The sequence below is a fragment of the Periplaneta americana genome, chromosome 12, assembly GCF_040183065.1.
Source record: "Periplaneta americana isolate PAMFEO1 chromosome 12, P.americana_PAMFEO1_priV1, whole genome shotgun sequence".
Lineage (NCBI taxonomy): Eukaryota > Metazoa > Arthropoda > Insecta > Blattodea > Blattidae > Periplaneta > Periplaneta americana.
The window spans coordinates 157,657,002-157,674,007 of NC_091128.1; the positions used below are offsets into that span (position 1 = coordinate 157,657,002).

The following is a 17,006-nucleotide window of genomic DNA, read 5'->3' on the forward strand; positions in this document are numbered from 1 at the left end:
AAGAAGCAACAAGCAAAATCATATTACAATTTTTTGTTCGAAATATCTGTAACGATAACCCCCTGAAATTAATAACATTACTTACGATTCACCCTGTATGTATATACAGAATCATAAAAGCTACATTATTTCCTAAGCGATTCTAGAAGTGAGAAACAAACTTCACGACAAACTGCAGATAAGTTAGCACATTTCTTTTTACGAACATGGATAACATAGTCGTATTTCAAATTTAAAAGGACTTCAATAAACCCCGGACCTTTACGAATAAGCACGAACAGTAACAGGTGAGTAAAATCGTTTGAATAGGCAGTCGCGGACACCTGATAAGGGGTGGTCCTCCAGCTTAGGGGTTGGGCGAAGGGCTAACAACCCATCACCGTAAAAAAAAAACAGCTTGTTACGAAACCACAACGTAAAAACCTTTGGGGAGGCCGAGACGTAGATGGGAGGATAATATTAAAATGGATTTGAGGGAGGTGGGATGTGATGGTAGGGACTGGATTAATCTTGCTCAGGATAGGGAACGATGGAGGGCTTATGTGAGGGAGGCAATGAACCTCCGTGTTCCTTAAAAGCCATAAGTAAGTAAGTTGTAAGTAAAACAATGTTCGGTCAACTGCCTAGAAAAGTAATTTATCAAAACAGCAATATTAGCATACTATTACTATCCAAATGTTGAAGCTTTCGACTGTCGCCAACCACGTATGTACACAGGCAGTTAGGTGACTTCCCGCCCACCTTGGTCGTCGGAGAGCTTCTCCTAATAAGGCGTCGGACTACACAGTTCAATGCCATCAGGCGCCCCAAACCGGCTGCTCTGAACAAAGAAAAATTCAGAACGGTGTGTTCCTGGATTTGAAGACGACGACCATGATCCAGGCAGTCAATAAGACATCCATCAGGCGGCCACTGAACTCAGGTAGCTCATCAATGACTAATAGGCGGTGAGCAACACGTGACCTCGTTGTCTGGACAGGAAATGGGTCGTCCTTGACGCATGTGCCGTCGGCGTCCGTATTGAAACGCGTTTGTGACCCGATCGAACTACATTAACACTACGCAAATGGAAAAACTTCACAAACTAGTTCATAGAAAGTCTTGCGTATTACCAGAACCATCGATTACCGATACCATCATAGGTGTAACGAACTCACGAAAATGCTGAAATCATTCTTAAACGTCAGCCGTATTAATTCCTGCTAACGAAAGCTCGACATGAATCTTTACAAACCACATCAACGTCGAAATCTACACGGTCAAACACCAACAAAACATTAATAATAACACTGAACAACAAATTTTTACTTTTTGTCTAGCTCCGAAATAAAAATAGGTGAATATTATTAATATGTGTGCCCTAAATCTGAATTTAAAATCCAAATTGCCCCATCACGTACCATTTTCCGGGGAAAATGAATTGAATTTTCTTTATGACAAAACGGATTTCTTTTTAATTTTTTGCTGCTACTGATAAAATTACAACACACAATACTTGAAAAATGTATACTGGATACAAAAATGATGTAACATAGTTTAAAACACAACAACAAAAATATTTCATGCAAATAATGAGAAAAATCACGGAATTTGAACTTACATTTAAAATAATTTTCTGGGTGACTTCTGTTTATAGCTACACCCGGAACTGTCTTTTACAAGGAACCAACAATAGTCTGCAAGCATGCTGGATGATGATCTTCCTTTATATCGTCTTTCTATTTCAGATATTTCTTGATGAAATCTTTCCCCATGCTCGTCGTTTACCGTTCCAAAGTTAGGAGGAAAGAAATCCAAATGAGAATTTAAAAAATGTATTTTGAGTTACATATTACACTCCATTTTGTCATATGCTCTTGACATGGTTTCCACAACAAGTTCTATGCAGTTGTCTGCCCTAGAATTTCCAAGGAAATTTGAGCAAACGTCTTTGAAAGCGCGCCATGCCATTCTTTCTGTAACGGAAAGTTTTTCCTCAAACAAAAGGTCAGCCATAACTTTGTGAATTTGTGGACCAATGAATTTTCCTTCACTCAAACTGGTAAACCTTTCCTTTAAATACTGAAAATCTCACCCTTGTATGTTCATTGCATTGATCTCACTTTAACTGTTATGAAATTTACTTAATAGAAGGGACCAATAGATATTTATTTATTAGAAAAACAAAATAACATGCCAACAACCATAATAAACCGTAAATAAGTCATAAACTCATAAAATACATTAGCTTTTGTTTAGGTTTATACCCCCAACCAGCGCCAGATGTTTCTTGGGGGAGCGCTTATCGAAGAGTGAAATCGTAGTATGAAAAGAAATGCATTTTCGGATCAGCACACACCAAACCATAACGGACACAATGTTTTAAGTCGCAGCAAAATTTTTGTTGTTCAGTGTAATTGAAGTCGTAGTAATAATGTCGTTGAAGACAGTTGTAGAAAAAGGAAACCCTACATTTAATGTTATTACTGGATGTCTATATAATTTTTTTAAATTTATTTTACGGCGCTTTATCAACTGCTATAGTTATCTAACGTCTCAGTAATATGAAGATGATAATGCCAGCGAAATGAGTCCAGAGTTCAGCGCCGAAAGTTGCCCAGGATTTGCTCTTCATGAATTGAAAGAAAATCCCGGAGAAAACCTTAACCATGTAACGTGTCCCAATCAAGATTTGAACCCGGGTCCGCTCGTTTTACGATCAGACATGTTAACCATTACTCCATAGCGGCGAACAAGTCTGTATGAAGGCACACAAATGGGTTTTAGTCACGTTAAAAATAAAATAAAAAATTTGTAACAAACTGAATTTCAACAATACGGGTTATAGTTGGCACAAACATTCTTCATGCGTTTTGTGTTTGCCGCTAAGTAGTAGCTAAACAAATACTTCATTAAACAGCCTCATTTTTTCACCACTGATGTATCTTTTTATTGTGAAAATGTTCATTCGTACAAAATACGCAGTAACATGAGCTGCTGCCAGGAAGTCAAAAGGAGGATAACAATGGCCAGGGAAGCTTTTAATAGAAAAAGGAGCATCTTCTGCGGACCTCTGGAAAAAGAACTAAGGAAGAGACTAGTGCAGTGCTTTGTATGGAGTGTGCCATTGTATGAGGCAGAAAAATGGATATTACGACGAAGTGAAGAGAAACGACTAGAAGCATTTGAAATGTGGATATGGACAAGGATGGAATGTGTGAAATGGACAGACAGAATAAGATAGGAAGAGTGGGTGAAGAAAGAATAATGCTGAAAATGATCGGGAAGAGAAAAAGGAATTGGCTGGGTCACTGGCTAAGAAAAAACTGCCTACTGAAGGATGCACTGGAAGAATGGTGAACGAGAGAAGAGTTCGGGGCAGAAGAAGATATCAGATGATAGACAGCATTAAGATCATCATCATCATCCATAGCGCTACAGCCCGGATCGGGCCTCGGCTTCCTTAAGAATTCTTCTCCATCGGTCTCGATCTTTAGCCACCGTCCACCAGTTCTTCACTCCAAGCCTCTTAATGTCGTCCATAACACAGTCCATCCATCGTAGCTTTGGCCTTCCAACTCTTCTTCCTCCAGCAATCCCATATTCCATCACCTTCCTAGGTATTTCACATTCATCCATGCTCTTAACATGCCCTGCCCATCTCAGACGAGCAATCTTAATGGATGTTATTATATCGGGAGACTCATAAAGCTGGTATAATTCGTTGTTATATCTTATTCTCCAAGTTTCACCATCCCTTACAGGTCCAAAAATCCTTCGCAATATCTTCCTTTCGAATGCGGCCAATCTAAATTTATCCCTTTCACTAAGAGGCCATGTCTCTGATGCATAAGTCAACACTGGTTTTTATTAGGGTCTTATATAGTCTACATTTTGTGCCACGAGATAGCAATCTTGATTTAAAGACAGCATTAAGATATATGGATCATATGGGGAGACTAAGAGGAAGTCTGAAAAAGGAAAGATTGAAGAATGCTGGGTTTGCAGTGAAAGACCTGTCCTTGAACAGAAAAACTATGAATGAATGAAAAAAGTTTAACATATCGTAACAGCAATGAGATTCAGTTTATGGTTTCCTTTTTCTCGACATAGTTTTAAGCAGATGTTGATTAATGTGTACAATAACGATGTATGTTACACAAAATTCCAACAACCAGGAAACGAACTCCAACTGGGAAGCCATGATATGTCCATCATCTTATTGTTACCCACTGTAGTTCAAGTGACAACGTAGACAGAGCTGGTTCTCGGAAGGGAAGCGAAGATTTTATCTTCCTTCCAAACACTCCCAACTGTGTCTCTCCAGTCTTCTTGCACCTGCTGACCACATGGTCATGGATCCCGCCACTCAGCGGCGTAGAACTGGTTCGAAATCCTCACAGAAGATAAATAGCATAGGACGGTTCGAAGACCAGTGGCGAAGCTAAGGTGTAAATATTAGGTAAGCTGAAAAAAATCTGCTTACCTTGTATCTTTTTATAGAGCAGATGTTTCTCAACTTTTCTATCAAATTTTTTGTCACAAAGACTCCACAAGAATATGACCAAACAGAATACAGATGTAACAATATAACTTCTTTGTCTCAGAGCACCTTGTTAGCCAAAGGATATTCCTTATACCATGAAAATTGAACATTCATATTTTGTCTTCTTCCATCCGCTATTTTAATATGCAAAGGTGGTGTCGATCTCCTATCTTTATAAGTATACATTTTGTTTCAACTTGAAAATTGTTTCCCTTTTAATTCTACAAATGTTACCTCAATGCTCTCTCAGTATGAATCATTTTACGCAATTTCCCTTAAGCTTGCGAGTCGAAGTCGTAGCCATGCCTTTAGAGGCTTTTTCCACAACCCTCGCACTGAACTCTCCATAATGGAATGACTGCCAACAGTGAACTTAATATATGAAAGGATCGCAGTGAAACCAAGTTTTACGATACATCGTTATTACAAACTTATAGGCTTACTGTTACTAGGAATAATGACTTAAATTTTTGTGTACGCTAAGCCTCAAAAGTCACTTATAAGATTCGCCACTATCGAAGACCCATAACCAGATAATGACATTCGTTAACTTTAACTGCAGTACAATTACCATAAAACTCAATTTCGATACGCTTCCCCCGTCATTTTCCGTCATGCTGAACACGTGGGTCACGTCTATGTTATGTTTTATTTAACGACGCTCGCAACTGTAGAGGTTATATTTTTTTAGTTGGTTATTTAACGACGGTGTATCAATACGAGATTATTTAACGTCGATGATATTGGTGATAGCGAGATAGTACTTGGCGAGATGAGGCCGAGGATTCGCCATAGATTACCTGGCATTCACCTTACGGTTGGGGAAACCCTAGGAAAAAACCCAACCAGGTAATCAGCCCAAGCGGGGATCGAACCCGCGCCCGAGCGCAACTTCAGACAGGCAAGCGCCTTAACCAACTGAGCCACGCCGGTGGCCCGAGGTTACATCAGCGTCGCCCGTGTGCAGGAATTTTGTCCTGCAGGAGTTATTTTACATGCCAGTAAATCTACTGACACAAGCCTGTTACATTTACGCACACTTAAATGCCATCGACCTGGCCCGGGATCGAACCCTCAACCTCGGGCGTAGAAGGCCAGCGCTATACCAACTGCACCAACCAGGCCGACTATTTTCGATTCTAAACAGTCATACAGACCGGACCAAATAGCTCAGCCCTTTATGGTAGATGAATTCATCAATAATGGTTTTCAATATAAAACATTCAAAACTAAATATTACTAAGCCCTCTTCTCTTAGGCCCAGTTGCATGAAAGTCACTAACTATAGATTACTTTTAAGGGGAGATGATGGTATTTTTTAAAACTTTTTTCCTATTTGATATAAAATATTAATTTTTTGTATGTAGAGAGCTCATAGCTGTGGCAACTCAATCAAATAAAAATATTTGAAAAAAGAAAAAAAAAAAAACAAATTATTTGAGGGCCCAAATTTGAAAAAAATATACCCAATGCAGGATTGTACTAAAACCGATATATCTAAACCGTTTTTAAAGATAGATTCAAACAGTTTTTTTGCAATGTATTTGCAAAAGCATGTTATAAACTGTCTGTAACAGAATTTTGATATTAGTCCCTACGTGTGTAAAATAAACAATTAAAATTTAATAACAATTTTCTGATTTCCTTTGTTGCAAACAATCGGACGTATTTTTTTAAATGAAGTCAACTAACAAAATTCTGTTACAGAGAAAAGTTTCCTAATAGTCTAAAGAATGTGTGTTCTAAATTTCATGCATGTATCTTTAATAGTTCAGAAATTATATCCATTTTTGTCTGGCAATGTAGCAAAACAAAAAAAAAAAAAAATAAAGTTACTGGAAACCGATAAAAGCGGGCGTCTGATTTAAAAATCCATAGCGCAGGAAGTTTAAAAATGACGTCTCAACATCCGATAAGGGCACAAATACCCACAAAATGTTATGCAATGCATTCCACACCTATCAAAAGGTATTTTAAAGAAAAAAAAAATTTTTTTTTTTAATTTAATTTATCGGAAACAACAATAAAAGTGGGCGAGTGATTTAAAAATCCATAACGCAGGAAGTTTAAAAATGGGACTCAACATCCGACAAGGGCACAAACATCAACATAATGTTATGCTATGCATTCCACACATATCACAGAGTATTTTAAAGAATTTTTTTTTAATTTATTAATTTTTCACCAAAAAATACCATCCTCTCCCCTTAACTTATGAATTTTCGCATAGTTCTAAACTGGAGGAACAATAACTGAGAATAAACTACGCTTTTTGGGTTACAGTTAGGAACATTAAAATGCTTGCCAGGCGTCTTTTGTATGACGTAAGTAGTGCCTACAACTTCTCTGTAATGCATTCAGATCTGATGCCCAAGAACTGTAGATGATATCCACTAAGCCTTTGCAGCTTTTCCCGAGCACCAATAATAACTAGTGTGTGTGATGATGCTCTGTACTTTCCACGTGCGTTGTATTCTATTTTCAGATCCACATATTTCAGCTTCCTTTTTTATTAGACTTCTCCAGCAGGAATAGTTGTACCAAGTCTTGGCGATATCTGTGTACTTGCTTGCACTTTCAGATCAGTTCCTACTGGAAAGTTTCTTTATCTTAACATCTTCTGGATCATGCAGATGCCAGTGACCAGCTTTCGTTTCCTTGTTTATTTCATAATGCATTCATTTGAATATATTATTATATCAATCTAGACATTCATGTGATGCAATCTAGGACATCCTGACACCATATGGTCTGTTTCTTCAGACTTTTTCGTTTACCTACACCGACTGCCTACTGTAGGCTACACCCTTCTTGAGGATATTGCGTTCTGGGCGGTCACGTGCTGCAATAATTAACATTTCCTTCTTTCTCTCTTTAATTTACTATTTTGTAACCATCTGTAATCTGTGTTAGAGAGTGAACACTGCTCATTTCACGTTAAATAAAATCTTAAAAATAAAAAAAAAAGACCTCTACAATCTAATTTTAATTAAATGTTCAGAAAATGCAGATAATAAGATACGCTTATTTCAAACTAAATTGAAAAGATAGGAGATATTTCCAGTCTCCCAATTCAATTGAATATTCTGGAGAACGTAAACAATGATGCTTATGTCACGTTATAAAAACAAAAATTTAAAAAGCTCTAAAGGAAAGAATAAAAATAGATATTCTTATTTTACGTTTAACAAACTAAATTGAAAATATTATTTTTAAACTCTTCGATTTAATTTTAATTAAATATTCGGCGGATACAGACCACAAGGAAACCTTATTTTACGTTATACAAATCTAATTAGCGATTCAAAAAATATCCGCTTATCGTACTATAAGCATTTTCTTCAGCCAATTAGAAATAGTGCCCTTCCACTTTAATTTTTGAAGTAGTAACAGGGAAACTTACATACAAGCCTAGATCATATCTGTAGTGCTCGGGAAAAGTGACACAAGTCAGTTTCCACAAACTTTTTTTTCATAATTTATTGACAACTTACGGGACATCTGTTCGCTTGGAAAAAAATACATAGGTATTCCTCCCATTACAATAATTCATAAAGAAAAAAAAATCAAATCGACATAAACCAGTGTAAGTTGTCAATAAATTATCAAAAAAGGTTTGTGAAAACTGACATGTCATTTTTCCCAAGCACGGCAGATATATACCCCAGATAGGTCGGCCTTATAGGCTTTGACGTTAACAACTTTTGTCAGGTTTACTACGCTGCCATCTAGCTGTTAAATAAGGAGTCACGTCATAATTCCCATTTGAATTGCATTAGCGATTGCACTGCCATCTCGTGTTCGTTTGCGGCGGATGGGTGGCGATCCTGGCGGTTGTTCTCTTCAAAGTGCAAACGATTTCAACATAGCGATGACCTATCTGTCACATACATGATCTAGGATACAAGAAATCAAATTTCCCTCGTTTACATTTCTCGTCTCGTCCACCTTCTCGCATTACGCGAGCTGCATCTATCCAGCAATAATAACTCTACAGAGTGCATCAAGTTTTAAAATTTCTTTGCAGAATGAAAATTTATATTTGTTCGTATCAAATTTCTGCACATTTAAAGGACAAAATTAAAATTATTTCCATAATTTATCATAATACACTGCGCTCTTAAGGGGAGTTGGTCATTATCGCATGCAAAATAATGGTAAAAATAGCCTATCTTCAAACAGTCATAAATATAATACTATTTATCAGAGGTCTTTCATTTTTGTTAGCTATGTGTGTATACATATTAAGCTTTAAAGTGAAAAAGAATGCTTACTCTAGAGTAAATCTTTATTCTTAAATTAATTTATTAAATTAAGCACAATTTTTTTTTATAAATTCACTACATGTCTGTGATTAGGTACACTCTATTCACTTATCATAGCGCATATTGAATTGAAAATTTGACCACTTATTGCTAATAGATACTAAAACATACCCTACTAAAATTATTCATGTATCTGTAATATTATGAGTATAGGGCTTATAGCAATCATCACCGTCAATAAATTAAAAAAAAATTGACGAAGATTAGTATAAGCCTATGCCCATAGGCCTAATATTACAGATATTTTAATAATTTTAGTAGGGTATGTTTTAGTATCTGTTAGCAGTAAGTGGCCAAAATTTTAATTCAATGTGTGCTAGGATAAGTGAATAGAGTGTACCTAATCACAGGCATGTAGTAAATTTATATAAAAAATATGTTTAAATTCAAAAATTAATTTAAGGGTAAAATTTACACTAGATTAACCATTCTTCTTTCATTTTAAAGCTTAATGTATATACAGACGTGGACAAATTATTAGCAAAATTGAAGATTTGTATTGTATATTTTCAGAAAATTTGACTCTTCAATTTGGACTATATTTGATATTTTTGCATATTTACAAATTATTAGCAAAACTGAAGATTTTTATTATATATTTTTACCAAATTCAACTCTTCAATTTGGACTACACTTCACATTTTGGATATTTCCAAATTATTAGCAAAACTGAAGATTTTCATTTTATATTTTTACAAAATTTGACTCTTCAATTTTGACTGCAGTTGAGATTTTTGCATATTTATAAAGTTTTAGCAAAATTAAAGATTTGTATTATGTATTTTTACAAAATGTGGCTCTTCAATTTAAACTACAGTTACATTTTTGCACATTTCTATCTACTATAATGATGGAAATATGAAAATTGTCAACTGTAGTCTAAATTGAAAAGTCAAATTTTGTAAACAGAATTATCATAAAAATCGTCAATTTTGATAATAATTTGTCCACGTCTGTACATATATCACTAAAAAAATGAAAGAGCTGGGATATATAGTATTACATTTATGACTGCTTGAAGACAGGCTACTCTTACCATTACTGTGCATGCGATAACGTCCAATTCCCCTTAAATTCCCAATATACGCTATTAAGTGTTTCGTATAAAGTATTTTTTTTTCTCGAAAAGGAAGTAAAAACTAGTAAAATTATACTACACTTTTTTCTTTGAATATCTCAAAGAATAACCCCTTTAAATTAATAACCTTACTATACATACACATATTTTGCCATTTTGGCCAAAAATTCAGTTCTAATGTCCTTTAACATTGCATTGTGAAACAGAGTTTACAAGCATTTATAATCCTTTACATGTGATAATATGTATGTTGTTAATTTGTAACTTGTTAACATTGTCAGACGGGTTCCTGGTCATGTTATCACTATGACGCAAGACTAAGCTCATGTATATTTTCATTTCTTACCGGGAGTCGAACTCGATTACGCTGAAATTTTAACCGCCATGCTAACAGGCGAGTCCCAAGGAAGTACAATGAGTTTAACCTCACGCACGTGCGTGTCAGTGTGTCGCAAATCATCTCTCAGAATCAAATAGAAGGAATCGATAATACCTGCAAAGCATACGCAACTGAACCGTCGACCACATGACGTTCCTACGTTGTTTGATTTTATTTCAATAACCACGCGGTAATAGAAGGACCAAAGCACTTCCAAGATACGAACCGAATCCTCCCTGCTCCTGCAACATCTCGTCCGCCTTAAGCATGGTCGTGGAGAGCGCTTCATCGTACCGTAGCGCATGAAAATAGATTCACTGCAGCAATGCGGAGGAAACAATTATGGACGTGGGTGAAAAACAAGGACGTAAAAAAAAAACGAGTCCTACGAAACGATATGGAGTGTGGAGATGAAAACAGAATAGTCACTGTACTCGTGACATTACCTTTTCATGTTAATCTGAAATTACACAAGCTTCGGAAATTACGTGATGCTCATTTATTTTGTTCATCATAACTTCAGAAATATTATAATATAATCATAGTAATTCTCAGTGGCATAGAAATTTAACCTTGGCTTTTTCTTTACAAGAGGTAATAAAGGGATTTTTTTTCCTACGACGATGAATATTCATAATATACTTTTAGAATACAGGGTGAGTCAGAATTATGGCTACAGGTTTGATCGCTTCGTGTGATGGCAGTATTTGTCGCTACAGGAAATAATATAATATTCTTATTGAATTTGGTATTCCCAAGAAACTAGTTCGATTAATTAAAATGTGTCTTAGTGAAACGTACAGCAGAGTCGGTATAGGCCAGTTTCTATCTCATGCTTTTCCAATTCACTGCGGGCTAAAGCAGGGAGATGCACTATCACCTTTACTTTTTAACTTTGCTCTAGAATATGCCATAAGGAAAGTTCAGGATAATAGACAGGGTTTAGAGTTGAATGGGTTACATCAGCTTCTTGTCTATGCGGATGACGTGAATATGCTAGGAGAAAATCCACAAACGATTAGGGAAAACGCGGAAATTCTAGTTGAAGCAAGTAAAGTGATAGGGTTGGAAATAAATCCCGAAAAGAATAAGTATATGATTATGTCTCGTGACCAGAATATTGTACGAAATGGAAATATAAAAATTGGAGATTTATCTTTCGAAGAGGTGGAAAAATTCAAATATCTTGGAGCAACAGTAACAAATATAAATAACACTCGGGAGGAAATTAAACGCAGAATAAATATGGGAAATGCGTGTTATTATTCGGTTGAGAAGCTTTTGTCATCTAGTCTTCTGTCAAAAAATCTGAAAGTTATAATTTATAAAACAGTTATAGGCTATTACCGGTTGTTCTGTATGGTTGTGAAACTTGGACTCTCACTTTGAGAGAGGAACAGAGATTAAGGGTGTTTGAGAATAAAGTTCTTAGGAAAATATTTGGGGCTAAGAGGGATGAAGTTACAGGAGAATGGAGGAAGTTACACAAAGCAGAGCTGCATTCTATTCTTCACCTGACATAATTAGGAACATTAAATCTAGACGTTTGAGATGGACAGGACATGTAGCACGTATGGGCGAATCCAGAAATGCATATAGAGTGTTAGTTGGGAGACCGGAGGGAAAAAGACCTTTAGGGAGGCCGAGACGTAGGTGGGAAGATAATATTAAATGGATTTGAGGGAGGTGGGATATGATGGTAGAGACTGGATTAATGTTGCTCAGGATAGGGACCATGGCGGCTTATGTGAGGGCGGCAATGAACCTCCGGGATCCTTAAAAGCCAGTAGGTAAGTACAGGAAATGAGACAAACCGTTAGAGAGGCAATTATTTAAATTAAAGACCAATTACACAACAATACCACACAGTCACTTATTCCCTCAAACTGCTCGCCGTTCACATCCAAGCATAAGAATCGCATTCCCAACAATCACTGCCTAAATTGTAACATCCACATTTTGAACTGTCTCTTCAGTAACTCGAAGATTCTCTCTAGCATAATGACAGCTGTGTCGATTAACACTTCTGTGCACGTGGAACACGTGACTTTACAAACCTTATCGATTATGTTTCGATGTGAACGACAAGCAGTTTCATGCAATAAAGTGATACTGGTTGGTGGAGTTTTTAATATGAATGATTACCTTTCCAACGGGAATGTCTCATTTCCCATAGGCATAATATTGTCATCTCACGAAGTGATCAAACGTGTAGCTATAATTCAGACTCACCCTGAACTTTGTGTCTACCAGAGGTCTGCATCGGACGTTTTCGCTCGAGCGCCAAGTAGTTCATAGCATAATCCGATAGGTAACGCACATGCATGATGGGTGAAATTGTCACGAGTGATAAATCCTCGAACGGTATAAGCCGAGCGTTAGACATTCGTTCTTGTTACAGTGATGAACTGTGTAGTAACATCATAGATGTTTATCATTTCAAAACCTTGGAGTGTTTAACTAACCTCTCCATAGTACAACTACAAAACTTGCTTTAAAATGTAATATAAATGTTGTAGGTAAATGTTTTTTTTTCCTCCCCCACACAGGAGTGATTTTGTTTTTGCCACATCTGATAGAGTTATTGCATGTAAATGTAATTATTACTAACAGGGAACACAATCACGATAATGCAAGAACTGTATCAAGTTTTCTAGTAATAATAATAATAATAATAATAATAATAATAATAATAATAATAATAATAATGATAATCTCTAATAATTAGTGTATCAATCTTGCGTCTGTAACAGTTGTGCAGCATGATTATTCGTTTTATTATATTTTCTGTGACGTTATCTCTGTACTAATATTGTTATTAATCTACTGCTATATCAATAATATTTTGTAAAACGTTTCTACACTGTCGCAGTATATAGGCGGAACACTATGTATGGACCTATCATATCATATATGTGGTAAATCACATATTGAATAATTATTAATTAGCAATAATAACTGTATATCGAAGTTTTTCATACTTTTTTATTTATAACTTCATGTTCCTGTTTTGGTACGTTCCATTAAACGTGTCATAAACGCAAGAACTAAAGCCTTATTTTTACCGTGTGAGCAAAACATATCTGTAGCTTATCTGTCGCCTTCCATAGAAGATAAGACATGTCGTTGAGATGACCTTGTACTGTGCTTCTATTTATTACGAGCGTATCACGACCGATCTTATCTCACTCGAGGGTGCGACACTCGACCGAGTTCAAGCGAGCGATTTAACTCCAATGCAGCACTCTGGTGTCTACAGTTGTGGATTTCATATAAGCATTTGTACTCCAAGAAATAAATGGTGAGGGGGGATACCTGGAGTACCGAAAACTTGGGGCGAGCTTCCTCTGAATGCCAATGGCGGATTCTGGAAGATGTGAGGCTGGAACTTTTCCACTGCTGGTGATGAATACACAACCTTTCGAAGGTTCAGAGGAACCAAGGTGTGGGGGGGGGGGACCCACAAGGGTGGCTACAAGTTGGGATCATTACAAGCTACATCCACTTAATGACTGACCCGTGAATCAAGCCGTACCTCTAGTCAACCCAAAATATTTTATTTACTTTAAGGAATTTGTGTGAGGCTCTGAAACAAGTTCAAATGCTTGGTATAACATTATTATGGATTCTAAGACGAGTTTGAATCAACTTCGAATGTACTTATTTTGATTCCCCCCCCCCCAGTCTGTAATGAAATGTGCTTTAGTCTTTTGGGGCAATAGCACTAAAATTACTAAAATGTTAATGCTATTAAAAAGCAGTAAGCATTTTAATAAGAAAACAGTAAATGGCACACTGTAAACTGATTAGGATGTACCAAATTTTGTGATTTTTTTATTTTGAAATTGAAGCGTTCCTTGGAGTTAACAACTTAATGTACGTTACGTCCTTTTTCAGTTTCCAACATATATTAAATCCTTAATAACACATCTCCCTCCTGACAAAATATTTCTCCCCATTAAACAGAGCGCCTTTTATAAGCATTTGAATATAGTTCTGCGTAATGCTGTTATACCGGATCTAAAATGTTTCATGCTATGTATCTGAAATTCAAAATTTTGCAGTTGAGTTCCTGTTCCAGAGAACGATCCAATTATAATTTTTACCAAACCCTATTATAAAAATGTCTGTTTTAGTGTTAACCACAGTTCAGTTAACATGCACATAAAAATGGTTCCTGTAAGACAGCGGTCCCCAAGTTGCCTCGTGCCAAGCAATACCCTGTAGTCTACACGTCACCGCTCTGCAGCAGCCAGGGTTAAAGGGTAACGTTTCAATAAAAGTCTAGTTAAAAAAAAAAACTGGGAACCGCTGTTCTAAGACACTATTTTTTGTAGGAGATAAATTTAAAGATCGAACAGTCAGCAAAAAATTTAAAACGAGAAATAATGCTTAAAGTTTTGACAACCAAGCCAATGAAATTGTGCGAATATTTAAAAATGACTACCAAAGCAGCTGATTGTAAGGGATTGTAAGTACACATCAGGGATTGATATTAAAGCAAAAAAATAAAATAGAAATATTTCAAGAAATTAAAACAAAACACCTCATGTCTCCCTTTAATCAGGTCCCACAAATCCCCATTTGCGGGAAGCCGTACGCTGTAAATCAACGTCAATGGCTTCATATGGCAGTGCACCACCTTGAGGGTCACTAGTGGTCCACGGACCAACACCTGAGAAACTAGCCTTACGTTCGCAATGTAACATTAGGAGCAGTTACCATTATTATTACATTAATAGTTTCTAACCTAACGTATTTTGGGAGAGAGCGAAATGCTCAAGACTAAACGTGCATTTTGAACATAATACATGATTTTTAGGGCTTCATAAAGTGCTGCAGTCAATGAAGGACGAGCCCTGACGCACCTGTATTACTGACAATACTTTAAATACTGAAGATAGTAGCAAAAAAAAACACGAATACTTATGAAATACTCTGCAACATATTATAATAATTAAAACATGCAAATAACTTAAAATTAGTGTCACCACAATGCTATATTAAAAGTTACATATCGTGTGTTCTTCTGGGTATAGGATTGCCACAAAAAACCTATGTATAAAAACAATGAAGGAATAACTTAATCAGAGGGCCATGTTTAGGCTTTGACAATTCTGTAAAACAAGAAAACATAATTAATTATGGTTGCTAAGTCAAAACCTGATGTTCTCTTGTTTTGCAAATTGTCAAAGCCTGCTAATTCCTAATCACGGCCCACTGAGGAAGCTATTTCTTGAATTATTTTTATACATACATAGGTTTCTTTTGACAATATTAAATCCGTATGTCCTACACGCAGAAAAACACGCGGTATATGACAGGGGTGCACAAAGTCCACATGCATTAAGACAAGCGACTTGAACATCCTCTTTTCGCACTACACCTTTAGAAATATTTCATAATTCAACTGCACAAGGTTAAAACCTCATGTGAAGCGAAACCACGTGAATTTTATGACTCAATCAAAATCGAACCTGTGCACCCTGTTCCGCATTGTGCGTGGTTAATCCGACCCTTGACCTACCTTCCTTGTTCTCAACATCGGCCATGGTGACGGTGTATCTCTCTCGAATGCTGAAGCGGCTGCGACTCGACTGTCTGCGGAGCACTGCTGGAGAGCGAGAGAACGAAATCGATTTAGAAGGGGCAACGTACACGAGAGGGAACAGAACGGTGGACCCCCCGCCTTGCAGGGAGGGGTCACTACTGCCACAGCCGGCGGCGGAGAAGAATACCCGCAATCCGCTACACCTGCAGTGTTCAACAGGATTAGCATGTCTGGAACGGCGTTCCTCTCCACACAGGAAGCTATCGGCTGTTTAACTGAGGAAATAAACAAGTTAAAGCAAAGCAACAACTTTTTAATCACAGAAATATTCAGTTAATACAGGAGCTTCAATTGTCGTTAATTCGTTGCACAGAACGAGGTTATCAAAATTACGATAATAATCCTTAAAGGGCGGAGAATAGGTGAAAATAATTCTAACTTCTACATATCTTGGAGCAACAGTAACAAATATAAATGACACTCGGGAGGAAATTAAACACACAATAAATATGGGAAATGCCTGTTATTATTCGGTTGAGAAGATCTTGTCATCCAGTCTGCTGTCAAAAAATCTGAAAGTTAGAATTTATAAAACAGTTATATTACCGGTTGTTCTGTATGGCTGTGAAACTTGGACTGTCACTTTGAGAGAGGAACAGAGATTGAGAGTTTTTGAGAATAAGGTTCTTAGGAAAATATTTGGGGCTGAGAGGGATGAAGTTACAGGAGAATGGAGAAAGTTACACAACACAGAGCTGCACACATTGTATCCTTCACCTGACATAATTAGGAACATTAAATCCAGAAGTTTGAGATGGGCAGGACATGTAGCACGTATGGGCGAATCCAGAAATGCATATAGAGTGTTAGCTGGGAGGCCAGAAGGGAAAAGACCTTTGGGGAGGCCGAGACGTAGATGGGAAGATAATATTAAAATGGATTTGAGGGAGGTGAAATATGATGGTAGAGACTGGATTAATCTTGCTCAGGATAGGGACCAATGGCGGGCTTATGTGAGGGCGGCAATGAACCTCCGGGTTCCTTAAAAGCCAGTAAGTAAGTAACAATTTTTAACAAGTTTATTCTTCACACACATGCTTCTCATACGTACTACAAAATTGCATTCATATCAGATACTTTTTTAGTTA

The 17,006-nt window shown here is 36.7% G+C and overlaps 1 protein-coding gene across 2 annotated transcripts in view; it reads right to left on the reverse strand.

Moving 5' to 3' along the window:
- Positions 1-17,006, reverse strand: part of stai (stathmin) — a 132,628-nt gene that overhangs the window by 84,090 nt on the left and 31,532 nt on the right. Inside the window, exon 2 of one of the 2 annotated variants that reach the window (XM_069842354.1) lies at positions 15,835-15,921. In XM_069842354.1, coding sequence (XP_069698455.1) covers positions 15,835-15,859 — 25 coding nt within the window. In that variant the 5' untranslated portion in view covers positions 15,860-15,921. The remainder of the gene's footprint in view (positions 1-15,834; positions 15,922-17,006) is intronic. The other variant, XM_069842355.1, reaches the window with a different exon arrangement.